This window comes from Hesperophylax consimilis, chromosome 15 (assembly GCF_061612785.1).
Source record: "Hesperophylax consimilis isolate HC1 chromosome 15, BYU_Hcon_1.0, whole genome shotgun sequence".
NCBI classification, from domain to species: domain Eukaryota; kingdom Metazoa; phylum Arthropoda; class Insecta; order Trichoptera; family Limnephilidae; genus Hesperophylax; species Hesperophylax consimilis.
In genome coordinates, this window is record NC_142850.1 from 21,570,473 (window position 1) to 21,587,014 (window position 16,542).

The window sequence follows — 16,542 nt, forward strand, 5'->3', positions numbered from 1 at the left end:
CACCTTCGACCATTTTTCAACGATGGTAAACACTTATAAATATAAAGCTAACAATAATATCATGTTTTGCCTTTTTGCCAGTAAAATAATTGTTCTTTCAAAGCTTTATAGCTCAAGATGGAAATGAATATTCATAGTTGTGTTGACCTGGATTTTCCAGAAAGAAAAAGTTTTGCCAATTTCATGACACCAAATCTCACCGTTCAAGAGTATTTTTTATCGGGAAACAAATTATAGTTGCAAGACTTTTTATTGGATTTGATACTTTATGTTAAAAATACTTACGCATACATTTTGTTTCAGCGTGATGGAGAAAATTCAGCAGCAATCAATAAATCACCCTTCTTCCGGTAAGGAGAGAAGAAGCAAGACTCCAATCAACTCTGGAGAGCAGGTAACAATATTATCAAAACTACTATAAAGTAATGCTGTATATTATTATTTGATACTGATGGTTAATGTAAAGTGTAGGTTGGTTTGGATGCTATATCTTTCCAATTTTTGTTCCAGGATGACACCGTACCTGAAACTAGTGGAGGCATGCAACACATGTATGAGAATGCTCCTCCAAAACCTAGAAGGTCTAATGAAGGATACCAGTCCCCTAGTCCCGAGAGAGCTGACCGGTAAGTTGTTACAGAATCCTCACATTGACGAAATTGTATTATCGGTTAGTACTCACTGACACGGTATTAATTTGACTGCTTTCCTTCCAGGTATGATCCAAATTATGATATCCTGAGGGAACCTTCAGCCTACAGCGCTGAACAGAAACTCATGAAGAACAGACTGAGCACCAAATCCCCCATCCACACAAATGCTGAAGCCATTTACGAAAGCAAATCCGCTTCAAGTAACTATGCCACCCAGAGAAATCTTACCAAATCACCGGAAGCCATCTACAATGCTCATAACCTATCCCTGCCTTTAACCAATACACATACAAATAGATTAGATAATAACAAATCCCCCATGAACGTACAAAGTAACATGCCTAATAGAGGAATGCATGGCAATGAGAACAGACTCTCGCAAAACAAATCCCCAGCTTATTTCGAAAACAAGAGCACACCTCAAACCAGCATGCAAAAGCAAGAGTATCAACTTGACAATCAGAATATTTACGTGGAATCTGGTTATCAAAAGATGCTGCAACAACAAGAAATGAACAAGAGAATGATTGAAAGAGAACAAGAGAGAATCAATCAAGAACAAGGTCCAATTCCGGGACATTCCCAGAATAGAGATGTGAACAGAGCTAATCCAAATGGTTCTCATGTTGAAAGGCAATCTTTTGAAAGACGGACTCCCGACACTTACGGCAGATCGATGATTGTACCGGGCTATTACAGCAAGGGAAGATCTGGAGACTATGAAGATGTGTACAACAATCCTTCAAACAGCCAAAGCTACAGCAGGGAGCAGTCTTACAGAAGACCCATGAGCCCTGTAGCTTATGAGGACAAAACTACACCTGTGCAACAACTACCTCACCAACGATACGCTCAAACAAACGTTGATAATGTAAGGCACTTTCTTCTTTTTTATTTTATTATATTACTATCAGAACACTTTGTCTATTGTATTCTAATAATTGTCTTCTTCTTTCAGAATCAACAAATCTATCAAGCACCTCCAGTACAAATGCGTCAGAAGAAACTCCCTCATAACTATACAGCGCCAGCTCTTCCACACAACAATGTTCCGAGACCGCACAGTGCAGACTTCTTAGAGTACGAAGCTAAGAACCCCTCGTATGATCCCAATGTGCCTACAAGACATGCCAATCCTACATCCCGGCAGCCACAGAGACCAAAATCCAGCCTCGACATAAACTCGCACAATGATTATAATGGCGATAATTACTATTATTCCGAAGCGAGTTACGCTGAGAAGATGAGACAGTCCGCTCACTATTTGAGAAATAAGAACTTTGGCAGCACCAATTTTAATCCACGACAGAATGACCCAAAATCTCCAGATTATGTCAAAGAGCGAAAGATGTCAATGCCGTCATTTCGAGGAGAAGAGAGCAACTATGACACCGAAATGAGAATAGATAGAGAGTCCATTTATGGCATTAGAGATCAGAACAGAAACGTCAATCCAAATGAGAAATACGGACATAGTGAAGTGACGGGTCCCAACTCCAACTGGACGCTTAGAAATAAGAGTTTGTCGCAGATAATGACGCAAGATGATGTTTATAATAGGAGTAATAGCGCGATGAGCGAAGGCTCTACCGTGAGCGGGTTCATTAGAGACTCTGCTCAGATGGCCAATGGAAGTAGCGATCAGTTCATGAGGTCTGCGAGTGCGAGGTTGCCCTCGACAGGGTCAGACCAGCTGTCCTCAAGGGAGGGGGGGAAAGTGCAACAGGTTGGTGTTGTGAGTGCAAATTTTGTTTACTAATTTTCAAATCTAATATTAATTTCTATTTCTACTTTTATAAATCTTATTCAGAGTATGGATGCAAAAGCATGCATTTAATGCCACTTTCACCGATTGACACTGATTTACTAATATGTTTGTTTTTGTTCATTTGTCGCTAACTCTTCTGCACAAGCTTTCTGTAAATATTGTGCTAAATTCACAAACGGCGCATGGCGTTAGTAAAAATCTCAAAAGCATTGTATTAGATATAAGGTATTATCGGCCCCCGGAGCGGACCCACCAGGGCCGGCCCAGTGAATAACTATTGATACAAGCATGTATTATTTCCATGTTGAGGTTAGGTTAGGCACAAAGTGATGTTCAAATCATGGCATCTTCATAAAATAATCTCAATCCATTGTTCTGTTGTTTTGTCTCTAATCACACATTTGATATTGTAGCGCGAAGAATCTATGAAGCGTCTTCTTGAATGGAAGCAGCGAATGCTCCAGTCTCCTCTGACGAGGAAACCTACTCCAGCCACTTTATCCCTGGCCAGGAGTCTCCCGCCTCTCTCCGGACCCTCGCAGCGTCAGACCTTGCCCAAGGTCTCCGCCAGGCTTCACAATCAGATCCAACCTTCCTACAACAGCTATTCCTCTGATGATGAAGGTATGGCATTTATTTTGACAGAAAATGTAGCTAAACATTTTGATTATTGTGGTATTTTTTTTGTTATTTTTAATATTTTTTTGTGGTCTGAATTGAGAGCAAAAAGTCCAATGCTTATAGAAAAAAATTATAATTAAATCAATTGAACCTCTTATCTTCTCACCTCACTGTTAAATTAGATTTTTTATGTTTTTAGAAATACCTACAAAAAATTAATTGTTAATTTAGATACACAAGTAATATTGCAAAAAATTAATTGTTAATTCAACAAATAACATTGCCAAAAATTAATTGTTAAGTTAGATGTACAAATATTGCCAAAAATGAATAGAATTTTTTTCACTAAAATGAAAGAATCTGACGAACAGTTCAAATCATTAGTTATGCTAGTTTTTATATGTCACTATTTACCTACTATGTTTTATGTGTAGTAACTAAAAATGTTGATAGTTGATTGATCATTCATGTAATGTTCTCATCATTATAACTCGTCGCCAAAATTGAAGAAAATGTAAAATTCTATGTATTTTCTGTAAATAACAAATGCAACCAATATGAAGTGTTTTTTTAAATTTTTTTTTACATAATGTCTGACAAAAGTAACTCACTAATATCAGCTAAAGTTACGTACATATATATTTTGTATCTTACTTTTACGTGTATTTGTTTGAACTTTCAAAATATCACTAAAATTACATAAGTGATGTTTAGTTACTTACATAGATCAAAAGTTTTTAATGTTGAACAATTTGTACTAAATATTATAATGGTATTTATGCAAAATGTTAAAAGAACGACAAAACCTTTATAATGCTCTGATATATAATTTTGTAATTTATTTCGTTAATCAGTATTGGCTGTATGACAACAAATAATCATTACTTTTATTTAATTCTTCCCATAAAACACATTCAGTGATTACTTCTTATGTGAATGTTCAATCTCTTTATTGTTAACTTTAATAAAAATGAAACACTTATCATATTCTTTTTATATAATTTTATGTTTATATAATTACCATAATAGTGTTAACAATAATGGTTTTTTATTATCATTTTTATCACATCATAAAAATATTTTATTATTTTGTTTTCCTAATCATTTATTTTTACCTGCCGCCATCATTAAATATTGTTTAAACCATAATTAAAATATTATAATTCCATCCCATGATAGTATTAATTTATTTATGTTCTATAATTTTCCTCTATGCAACACTAATCCGCAGTTATTTAGCACGAGACATACATACTGGAGATGTTTGTCCAGGTACATCCTAAATACAGTGTATCCCATGTATGTAGTATTGTCACCTAGTCCAGTCACACGTAATTAGTTAGCACCAACTGGCCTCCATATGAACTGTATGTTGTTATGTTGGTTGATTAGCTTGCAACAGATTGATTACCTTCCTGCCTGCTTGGGACAACTTTACTAACATCGGTTGGAGGAAATGCCTCCTCGGCGTATCGTATATATCTGGTGAATGGGTTTATTATATTGACTATCTATATACTATCAAAGTCTTCAGAGTATATGAGTATCATAGAAGGGTGTGTAACTTCGTACTAACAGGCGGTTGTGGGTCTTGTCTTACTGTAGTCTAATTATATTCTTATGTGTATGCATCTAGTGAATGAAGCGAACAAACATTTCTACTCTACTTTGATTAACACGCAAGAATTAATTAACAGTCTAAATGGCGAATGAAAAGTGTCTAATGTATGGTTGTGACTGTCATTCGGTTTAGAGAGATTGGGGGATGTTGTTGGCGCGGCAGGAGACGCGGCATCACCGTCCGGGCAAGGGCAGGCAGGAAGGTCTATCACCCCCTCTCCCCCATCCTCTCCCCTCCCCCCTCCCCCACCGGAGCTTCAGCCACTGACAACACCTCAGCCCAACAAGTCTCCGAACTCCGACTATCACGCACATCAGCGTCAGGCGGAAGAACCTCCTTCCTTGGATGCTACGACAGCTGCTTCTCTCAGCACTGTCATCGATATCCCGCAATCGCCAATAGACAGCGACACTGAGTCTGAGATGCAGCTCGAGTACACAGACAATGACCTGGATGAAATCCTCGCCATATCTGATGATAATGATGACACGTTGGTAGAAGACAACACAAGTGGCAGGAAATCTGTCTTACAGTGTTTTACTCAGGGTCCAAATGAACGCTCGGCAAGGGAAGAGAGAGACTCTATGATACAGAGGTTTCCAGATTATGAAATATGCGAAATGACTCAAAGCTCTGGGATTTCTGATGCAAAAGACAGTGACTCTTTAATTAATATTAAAATAAGAAGCAAAGCTTCTACTCCCAAACCCGAAACACCACCCAATGAAGAAGAACATGAATTTGAAGATCATTATCTACCTATGAGTCCAAGAAAGGCAGTTTTGAGTACAGAACCTGCTCACACTGAAATTATCAAAAATATTAGCGTATTTGGAAGTGTTCAACACCATGAAGATAACCCTTACGTTGAAATGAGCCAAGGAATCGGCATAGAAAATGCTTTTTTAAATGAAGAAATGCAAGCATACGAGGTTGTCTGTGTGAGCACTGGAAAAGTTGAACCTGTTTACATGGAATTAAATCACCTCCCTGACAAGAATATTCTAGATGACAAAAATTCTAGCACCAGTATGCTCGCCGATTCCACCAAAGACACAAGACCAAGTGTTCCCAGTTTACCTCCACCAAAATCAATTTTAAGAAAACAAAATTCTGAAAGCAAATTATCTGTCAAGAGTTCCTCCAGATTAGATGTCAAATCACCCTTACCCGATATCTTGATGAACTCGCAAGGTAAAAATAGTTCATTGAAGTCGGAGAGTTCTGATGCAGATGATGAAGGATCGAAGGACATGTCTCTAAATGCCTTTTCTCGATTCAGTATTTCCGACAGCTTTCGACCTGCATCCTATTATTTGGGATCAAGTGGAATCCTCGCAGAGGCTCAAGATAGTTCTGATAGTGAATTAGTATCTCCTCCTCCAATTCCCACATCTCCACCTCCAATGGAAGAACTAAATATGCCCCTTACAAATACTTTACATAAAGCAAAGTCGGAAGAAACATTGGATGACAACAGAATCAGAACCGGCACAGGAAAAAAGAGCACTTTGATGGTTTACGGCAACACCCCTTCAATGTATGATACAATTTTCAAAGGAGAGAGAATTAAACGTAACAGAGCTAGCATGCCAGATAGTGACCGCAAATATAAAGAAGCTAAACAGATGGACATTAACAAAAGATCCTCTTTAGATTCTAAGTTCATTCCACCTAGTTACAGAACAAGTGGGAATAATGACACTGATTCTTTGTTGAGTTACAATGCCGACAGAGGTTCTTCTAGAATGTCTTTGGAATCCGATATTAGCAGCAAATTTGACACATCTGTCTCTGGTAGTACAATGCATTTGGGAGAAAGGCAGAATGCCAATATGCCATCTGATAAAACGAGCATGCAAGACGAAGAAGAGTTTATTGAACTACGTCACAACCATCAGCCTACAGATAACGAAATTGAAAGGATGCTCAAAAGAAGACCGCTGTCGGAAGAATCCTGCATCGAAATAGAATCACTCGACAGTAATTATAATGAAAATATGGATGACGTTAATCTGGATCAGTATTTAGACGAATTGCAAGCCAGCAATGTGTATCTGTACGCTAATACCATGTATCCCGGCATGAAGTCTACGGGGAATTATTTTCAGGATTCTAGGCCATTAGATATGGCCACAGTTGGATATTTAAATGATAGAGTGGCAGCTATCAGAGAAGAAGTTCAATATGAAAACATCGCTTTGATGGAAAGTAGCGCTGAAAGATCGAGAAGCAGGAATTCAAATATGTCCAATACAATCAGCGATCCAGACACGGTGAATACATTTCAAACCGTGAGGCCTGTAAGCCGAATGTCTAATGCTTCAGGAATAAGTGGGACTTCTTTAACGGTGAAGTCGTCTAGTCTCTCAGTCCGAAGTGCAAGCAGGAACTCTTTACCAACTGAAAGTAATTTGAACACTTCTTCATCTTCTAACTACAATAACCCTCCTATCAATCATACGAGGCACGCCAGCTACGAGCAACCTACAATTTCATACTATTCTAAAAATACTCCTTATTTTGAGAATGAAGCCTCGATCCTCAAAAATTTAAATCAATCTCTACATCACAGCAACTCTCCAAATAAAGTGAACATTTCCGAAATGACAAAGGCCAAATCACCAAAATCCACGGATAATTCTTTTTCCGAGGTTCAACCAAAAGCAACTCAACCTGTGATTTCACACAGTAGAGAGAGTTCTCTAGAACAGTCGGCTCCATATTATTATTCTGATCTCTCATCGCAAGATAATTTGAATCTGACTTCAACTTCCTCTCAATATCCTCCGACTTTCAACAAAAATAATTTTGCTTTTAATAGCAAGCTAAATAACCAAAGAAGAAAAGGACCCTTGGGAAAAAAGTGTGACATTAGTCACATCCAAAATCCAATACATTCCAACTCAAATTACAATCAATTTTTAGAACCCGGAGAAGGGCCCATTCAAATAGCTGCAGCAGCAAGATGTGTGTCTGTTGAATTCTTAAGTGCAGCTGATAAGTTTACTGATATCGATAACAAAAACATCTACGAATCAGACACTTTAAAGAAGAAAAAGGTCAGAGATTCCATGCCAAGTTTGCATTCCAATAATTTAAGTTCTAAGAATATCTACCTGTCTTCGCACGATAAAACAAACTCTACGGAGGTTAATATGACATTGTTTGGACAACATTTAGGAGAAGTCAACATCAATGAAAGGAACAAGTCATTGGAGAGGATTCTTCACAATGCTGTACGTTCTGGTAACAGCGCTGTTTCTAGACTTTCAGAATCAAACCGTTCCAGGAGTCAATCAGCTCTCAGTGAAGTTACGGAAGCATCAGTTTCTAACAGGTTTCAAGAGATCCAGGAGGCACAGTCCGTTTCAAATTGCCAGATCAACAATAGGAAACCGGTGAATAGTAATTTATATGTCAAAGTCAGTTCAAGTTCATCAAATGCAAATACAAGTTTTAGAGAAGGCAATGCAGAAGAAGCTACTGGAAATACTTGTGATGGAGAAATGTTGTGGGATGAAGACTCTTTATGGAGGGAAAATCTCCGAAGAGTATCTCAGCGCCACGCCCGCTCTTTGGACCATTTAGACTGTTTAGTAAGTCCGTCAGGTACCTCAGGAAGGAGGAGTGTTGATCTCAAAACGATGTTAAAAAGTACCGAAGGAACTCTGGAATCAGACTGCAAAACCAAAGGAAAGTTAAGCCGTGAAGTCAAATACGTCAACGATAATGTCAAAAGTCAGCGACCTCTATCGTCCAAAAGACGTCCCTATAAAAAGAACATTAGAAAACCCACTCTGAAGTTAGTAATGATTGACCAATCGAACGAAAATGATGTGTATGTCCAATTGGCTTCGGAATCTGCCAAAGTAGAAATGATTGAACATAACGATGACGGAGTTTATGAACAATTGTCGACAGATGCTCAGAGGGAAAGCCTCCTAACGGCTAAAGAGAAGCAAGCGGAAGAGTCAGGAAACAAAGGGGTAGAGGAGGTTAATAGCAAAGGTAGCGATGTCAGGAAGAAGTTCGAGATAGACCGGGAGAAACTGAGGCAGTGGGATCTGATGTCCAGTGGGGAGGGGTGTGGGGGGGAGGGAGAGGCAAGCTCCACCCTCACCACCACAGGTACTGCACTACAAACAAACACTACTTTCTTTTATCCCCCTTACTGTTACGTTTAATTATGTTTTCACTTGTTTTGTACACCATTTTGTGTTACTATTTGCATTTACGCAAGTTCACATTTCATTTTTAAATTACGAACTCTTTGGTGAATCTATGTGGTTTCTTTGGTATTTTCAGTGAATACTAAAAAAATAACTGCTATTTTATTATCTTTCGATGATACCACATCACATAGAAAACCAATTTGTTTGATTATGACTACATACATAAAAATTTCAAACAATCTACAATAGAATTAATGTCACGAGACGAAAACAAACATCATAACTTATATCATACTATTATTATTGTCCTGCCGCTGAGAACTCCTCTATAACCTCACTTTCTGCCACGTGTCTTGTTTATGAGCAAGAGGGGGAGAGCTATCAGTTGTAATTATAGCTTACTTAGTAGATATTTGACAAACCCTCATTGTAAATTGTTTGAAATCTTATCTTACAAACTTTTACGCTAAAGTATTCACAAATATACTAACCGAACGCATTTTGCATCCAGCCTCCATGTCAGCTTCTATAACCGGCGTAGAGAATTCCATAGGCAAGCGCCAGTCCCTGGTCAGCGCAGGATCTTCCAGTCGAGGAGCTGCCATTCCCGTCAGGGCCGTCAGCCCGAGGGTCAGACCTTCCGGAGACCAGGGAGGATGGTCAGGAAACGACTCGGAATCGCTGTGGGCCAGTCAGATGGTGAGTAGTACCTTTCATAACTATTGTCTTTTTTTTTTTAAAGACTAACTCTCTTGGGTTACGAAAAATGACTTGACAATATTTGAATACTTCTACCATCATTATAAGCTGAAAGTGTTGCTTGTACAATGATGGGGGGAGGTAGCTAGTATCAGAGTAATTGAAACCACAACGCCTGGGAGGGAACCTGAGGCATTTGTCCACTCAGCTATTAACCGATCCATTATTATTTAGGTTATGTTAGAATTCTTATAGTGATAAAAATTCTAACAAGAATTATTGAATTATTTTAGTGGAAGGTAAGCTCGTTTTTTCCTTACTTCTGATGAAATTGATCAACCATTTTCAAATATTGAAATTCTTTCTTGAACAGATAATGTCCGTGACCTCGGAGTCGAACAGATTTATAGCAGCAATTGTTATCTTTCAAATACTCTTAATTAAAATAAATCTACATATTTACTTACAAGAATTTTACTTTTTTCAGATATCTCAGACCATGAACCAGGAAGAAAACTGGTCCAATTCTAGGTCCCCATCGAGGCAAAGTAACAATCAGCCCATCAGGGCTGTTAGCCCCAGGGTCCGGAGGGCTTCCGACATCGAAGAAAGGGTAAGTTTATTGAATATTGAAAAGAGTAAAAAAAAAACCAATGACGTTACAATACATCTAGACTTGTTATTGTCTCACAAAATAAAATAAAAAAATGGCAAGTAAGAAACATTCTTACGTTTCCAGTAAATTTTTAATTCAAACATTATTCATGTATCATAAAGATAGACATTCAAAACATGTTTGTATGAACAGAATAAACCATAGGAGTGGGTGGCGTTTTCGTATTCAAAAGTTGCATCAAATACTACCTCACAGGCCTGGGCTCCTGACGGATTTTGAGGTGTCATTATGTCTGTGATGTGCCCTAACAGAGCAACAACAATTTAGAAATTGCCGCGATTGTTGTTGATACTCATTGTTACTGCTGATTTGTATGTTGTTTTACCGCAAGCATAAGAGTGACATTTAGATGGCAACAGCACTGACTTCGTAACTTGGATGTTACGCTCCCAGAAGTCACTAGCCACTCTAGTCGGAATTGCATTTTCTCTATGATACATTAAATCTTCGGTCGGAAAACAACTGTATTATTTCTATAATAATATGTATTTTTTTAATTTTTGTTTTACCATAACATGTCCTTTTACCTTATGTTTTATTATTTGTTCTACAAAATATTATTTTGTTATTCTTCGTATGACTACCATAATACGGGCATGAGCCTATTACGGTAGTTAATAAAATCACCAAAATTGGAATCTTTTAAAATTATTTATTATTATTTTTTTAAATAATATTTGAAAAAATAAGTAATTAGAAATATCATTTCTTGGTTTTTACTGGTGTTTGCCGAGTAATTAAAACCTTTTCTCTCTGTGATGACACACGAGGACATTTTGGCACTTTGTAAGACAATTTAACTAAGAGCTAGCACACAACCTTACGTGACGCGTAGTACTAAAACTACGAAATTGAAACCCCTACAATAGACTTGTCACTTAAGATTTCTGCAGCTCGTCTATATATATATTGTAACATCATTGTGTGACACGCAATTGGGATGTGTCATGGAGATTTAAATACATAATGATTAAAATTTTACAGCTAAATTCCATTTTTTTTTCATTATGCTCATTATTTATAATATTATGTTGTTTTGTTTCGTTTCATTTATCATTTTGTTCTGTTTTTATTTATAATTATTTCGCATCACCACCCGCTAGCCTCCTCCCGTTCCATCAATTCCACCTCCGGAAAGTCCAACGGGACTCCAGCACTCACTCCAGGGAAGTGTTCCGGACCTCTCGGCCGGCGAACTCTTGGGAAGGACCCACGAGGAACTGGTCTTACTTCTCATTCAGCTCCGAAGAAGACACTCTTCAACGGCCAGTTCAATTGAACAGTGCTGTACAGAAATACATACCATACAGGTCCAGCTATTTTTTGTTTTTATTATTTCACCTATTGACATATTTTATTATGTTTTGTAATTTTTTTGATTCTTTCACCACACAATAATAATAAAAATGCATAATAACAAGTTTTAAATAATAATTCACTTTAAGTGCGCTTCACACTAAATAATCTAACCTAATATAATATCCTTGAACAAAAAAAACTTGTTTAACTGTACATGTATGTACAACTATTTCTGAAAATGTTTTCCGAATGTTTAAAAATATGCTTCCATTAAGGCGATGCACTACGTCGTGTAATATTTCAAATTGAACCGCTATCAATAACAACCCTTACATAGATGGCGATAAGGTTTAAATTCCCGCTTAACACCATCGGCCTGTTTTGATTTATGCAAGAAAAAAACATGGCCAAAAAGTGCCAATATTTTATTTTGTGGATGTTCAGGCATAAATATATTTTTTTTTCCGATCATTTTATAAATAACTTAATTTGCCACATTATACAATAAAATCATAACCGAAAATGGGTTCGTAAGTAGGAGATTTTGAACTTTAAAGCAGTTTTCATAGGCCTTTACATTATTTTTTTCTGGGCTTATAAAAAGACTTATCTAAAAAATACTTGATTATTTAAAAGGTCAAGATGTATTCTACTTGCAGTATTTAATTAAAGCGTCTGAAACATTTCTAGGCGACCAAATTTTCAAACCAAAAACACATGATTTTGCATTACTAGGTATGGCATCACCTTAATAATTTGTCAGTATGGAAATCAACATTACAAACTTACAGACACATTATTGGGTGCTTTTATAATTTCTACGGCAATGGTATGGTGTCGGCATTGCCTTTTCGTTTCTTTAATGTGTGTGAGGGATATTTATGGTAATGATACATTTTTCCTCTGGGGGAAGCGGACATACGTACATTGTTTATCTCATTTTCAACAGCTCTTACACACTATTCTTTGATGTGTAAGAAAGAAAGAACTTCACTCCTGTCAACCTTCTACACTGGACTCTCTCTCTGCCAAATTCAATGTAAATGTATCGGGTAAAATTGTAATTTACCTTCTGAGTTCATATTTATAAAACATGCGCGACATTTCCCTTTATTTTATAATCATCAATGTGTATTATCTCTTCAAACAGAGTCGTCTAAGCACAGATGAGTCCACTGAACATCGCCATGACAATCTTCAACGCCTGGAGTCCCTCAGAAGACATCTGTCAGATCTTGAGAGGCACTACACTAAGAGTAAGCCCCTTGTGCATCTGGTGGACAACATGGTTAAGCTGGGCGCCCTGTACAATAGGGGGCCAACCACCATCGACCGGCTGGAGCAGAGTCAGCTTCTGAGAGAGAGGGCTCTATTGGAGCAATCACAGGATCAGCGGAGGTTTGTGAACTCGACTTTGATGAATACATTTTTGTTATTTGTTTTTGGGGTGTTATGCCGTGTTGCGCTAACTCCTTCTTTAGCCAACTTTTCGGACAGCATTGCAGTGTCCATCAACAGGGCAGATTATTATTATATTTGAGGTTGCGGTGAAATGCGAGCTTATCACAGCTTATCACCACAACCTCAAATAACACATCTGCCCTGATAATGGACACTGCAATGCTGTCCGAAACGTTGGCTAAAGAAGGAGTTAGCGCAACACGGCATAACAACCCAAAAACAAATAGCAAAAATACTTTTGGCCGTGAAAATCTTAAATCATATTTGATGAATACAGTTTAAGACGCAAGTTTTGGAAAAAAAAAATTATTGTAGGAAGATTGGTGATGTTTCCGTGTTTTTATTTAGATTTTCAATGTAACTTCATCATGTTCAAGTCTTCACCAAATTGAAGCTTACCTAAAGCTACTCAACCTAACCTAATCTAATTTCATCAATTTGAAGGGTCACCTAACCCTGCTATATGTGTTTCTCATTCTAATCTTGCGAAATAATTTTAAATATGTTTATATCAATCACATCTATCTACTGCACTGTTGTAAACTGTAAAAAGCCTTTAACTCTGATTCTATTCTCGTAACAACTTATTTGTAAAAATTAAAATAAAATAACTTAGTTTGAATACTACTTTATTATATATATATTTCTAACCAACCGGTTTCAGTTCAACCTGAACCTACATCAGGGTTTATAAAAACATATTAAATTGATTACAGAGGTCTAGTATGGGGTTGGACTGAAACCGGTTGGTTAGAAATATATACAAGTGGTATTCAAACCAAGTTATTTTATTTTAATTATTATAATTATGTATACCCACAAAGTGTTTGCTACAAGTGAAAAAAAAACTTGTTTTAAAAAAAATTATGTTTTCGTTAATTGTACAATCTTAGCAGATACATAATGTGTTTATATATTGATAAAAATGGTATATAATCTACCTTTAGGACGGATTGTTTCACAGAATTTGAACAATTCATCAAATTTCAAAGCTGATTTTAAAGTTCTGTGAAGGTTCTGTTCAAGTTCTGTTTTAATATATTATTATTGGCCTGTTGTTTCACAAAACTGAAATGATAGAATAGTTCAGAGAAATGTTTTTTATTGTACCGCCGCATCCATATGGATACATCGGCGCTCAGAAGGTAAATGGGCATCTGCAAATAAATCTATGTAGGTACCTATATAAAGAAGAGTGTCCTGTATGGCTTTGTTTTTTATACCAATCTACAGTTTTATTCCGATATTGATGAAATTTTGCACACTAGAACAAGTCAAATTACTCGAAGGTCACTGTCTACATGAGATTTCGAAAAAACAACCCCATCCCCTTTTCCCACCCCTTTAAGCAGAATTTTTATATTTCTTGATGAAATTTTGCACACTTGACGTCCAAAATATGAGGAAAATTACTGTCTAAATCAGATCTCATTTTTAAAAACTCTGCGTAAAGCACAGGCAATGGCGGGGACTTCTGCTATTGAATAAATAAATAAATCATGGAATAACAAAAGACCACGTATTTTATAAATGTGAATGTAGAAAGGAATGTGCACATTCAGAATGGTAATGTCAAAAACAATACATATTTTACTGTTATATTCCAGGTGGGCAGAATCTTCAGAGAGTCTATCGCGTGAGCAAGTGGAACAGCGTGTGGAACAGCTGCGGGCAATGGAGAGGAGTGTGGCCGGGGAGGCGCAGACCCTCCGGGGGCTCAGGAGGGAGCGAGAGTCCCTGCAGAGGGCCCTCGGAGGCGCTCACCTTCAGCAAGACCTGTCTAGGGTACACGCCATGCTGGCTATCAACTCCAAGGTTCATATTTTTATTGATTCATACATATGTCATCAACGCTACAACCCTTCAACTCTTCTATTACTGCCGTGGTCAATACATGATCATTTCAATTAAATGGAACCATTCATTCTACTCTTAGTACATTCCTGTTATTTCACCTCACTGTTGTTATTAAAATGTCACACAATTTGATTTATACATTGATAAATACAGTTTGATACGGGTAACTTTGCCGGCGGCCAAAGAAGGTTGTAACTAAGAAGGAACTATTTTTAAAATCCATGGGTTTTTTGGTACTCTATTTTATACCCTATTTTAACACAACCTCACTTTATTAATATGATAGGCATTCAGCTGATAGATCTGTTATAACCACTTCCCCTTTCTCATAAACGGTGCATATGCATGAAAAAGGGCTTATAATGGAGCTCTCAGAAGCGGGACCATTCACAAACTAAACTGACCTACCTTTATATTCACAAACTAGAACTAACCTCACTTTATATATGACAAACATGGAGCAAAAGACCTATATTTATTGAAATTCTGTAATAAATAAGATTTACAATAAATTCATTATTCATTCATTTTAATTTCCAGAAACTGGAGCAAACTGTCGCCGGCAATGCAAGACTAGAGCAAGAACTAGCCGTGCTCAGGCAAAAGCTTCAAGTGCAACACATGGGCCACAATGGCAAAGGAGACACCTTGAATGATGGTTCCGACGCTAGATCGGCCGTGGACGCCACAGCGATGCTCGAAGACGGTAAGTTTAAAGGTGATTATGGCTTTTTAACACTTGGTAGAGACTGTATTGTTAATACAAAATTTGTAAATAGTTATTTTTCAATTTCCATTTTCTATAACTTTTTCTATGCGTCTTTCACATATGTGATCTATTGGCGGCTATCCCCATTCGAAGATTTCGCATATGAAGTTTTACTAAAATACATACATTTTGTCAAAACGTGCCGCATACTGGGATAGATGGCGTAGAAAATTAACAAAAGAAATAAATATTAAATTGTAATTCTTTGAATATTATAAATTTGTGAGGCTTAATGCTTTATTTAACAAGTTTATTATAATTTAAAAAGATATTTTATTTCTTCTCGCGTCATAGATTTTTCAATAAAATCAACTAGGTGGTACCTACTTATGGTACGACCAAAACTAACAAAATAAACGAAACGAATGAACAAAATGAACGAAGCACGGTACAGAAACTCTAGTGAACTACCGATAAACCATGCCCTTTTTGCGCAAAGCAAGAAACGAGCTTTGAAAATGTGCTTGAAGCATCTACACACTTTCTTTTGCTTGCATTCTAACTATATTACAGTGTTTTGTGTTTTTTGATATTACTTATCTAATAATGAAATGTAATGGTTCTTACAGAATTGAAGAGAGTCCAGCATCTGGTTGGTGATCTCCAGAAGCAGCGTCAGGAACTAAGCGTGGCTGTCCGACAGTTGACAGACAAATCCCAGAGCATTGGTCTATCATCATCCAACAGCAATATTCCTGCTACTGTCAATGACTTCAATGATTCAAACGGTACGATACTTTTTTCTAACCTGAAATTAAACAAAATAATTTTCTTTATGAGTATGGTGGAACTATTTAAAATTAGAACTGAAAATCTAAAATGAATCTTTTCAAATCCAGATGAGTATTTAGAATATTAATAATACACCCAACTCCAGTAAAATATTGACAGCATTTAGTTGTATCAGCTGGTAACTTTGGACGCTAGAGGCACTAGTGTAGCA

General features: G+C 37.0%; 1 protein-coding gene across 15 annotated transcripts in view; it reads left to right on the plus strand.

Annotated features, from left to right (window-relative positions):
- Window positions 1–16,542, plus strand: part of LOC149417485 (uncharacterized) — a 180,193-nt gene that overhangs the window by 148,321 nt on the left and 15,330 nt on the right. For 6 of the 15 annotated variants that reach the window (XR_016303315.1, XR_016303313.1, XM_089640322.1 and 3 more), the window contains 13 exons: window positions 304–394; window positions 511–626; window positions 717–1,524; window positions 1,612–2,388; window positions 2,835–3,045; window positions 4,796–8,794; window positions 9,350–9,537; window positions 10,025–10,150; window positions 11,317–11,523; window positions 12,663–12,910; window positions 14,581–14,788; window positions 15,371–15,548; window positions 16,169–16,327. Coding sequence is in view for 13 of the 15 variants with exons in the window: in XM_089640322.1 (XP_089496448.1) it covers window positions 304–394; window positions 511–626; window positions 717–1,524; window positions 1,612–2,388; window positions 2,835–3,045; window positions 4,796–8,794; window positions 9,350–9,537; window positions 10,025–10,150; window positions 11,317–11,523; window positions 12,663–12,910; window positions 14,581–14,788; window positions 15,371–15,548; window positions 16,169–16,327 (7,316 nt within the window). In the remaining 2 variants the exon portion in view is untranslated. The remainder of the gene's footprint in view (window positions 1–303; window positions 395–510; window positions 627–716; window positions 1,525–1,611; window positions 2,389–2,834; window positions 3,046–4,795; window positions 8,795–9,349; window positions 9,538–10,024; window positions 10,151–11,316; window positions 11,524–12,662; window positions 12,911–14,580; window positions 14,789–15,370; window positions 15,549–16,168; window positions 16,328–16,542) is intronic. The other 9 variants (XM_089640325.1, XM_089640323.1, XM_089640326.1 and 6 more) reach the window with 9 other exon arrangements.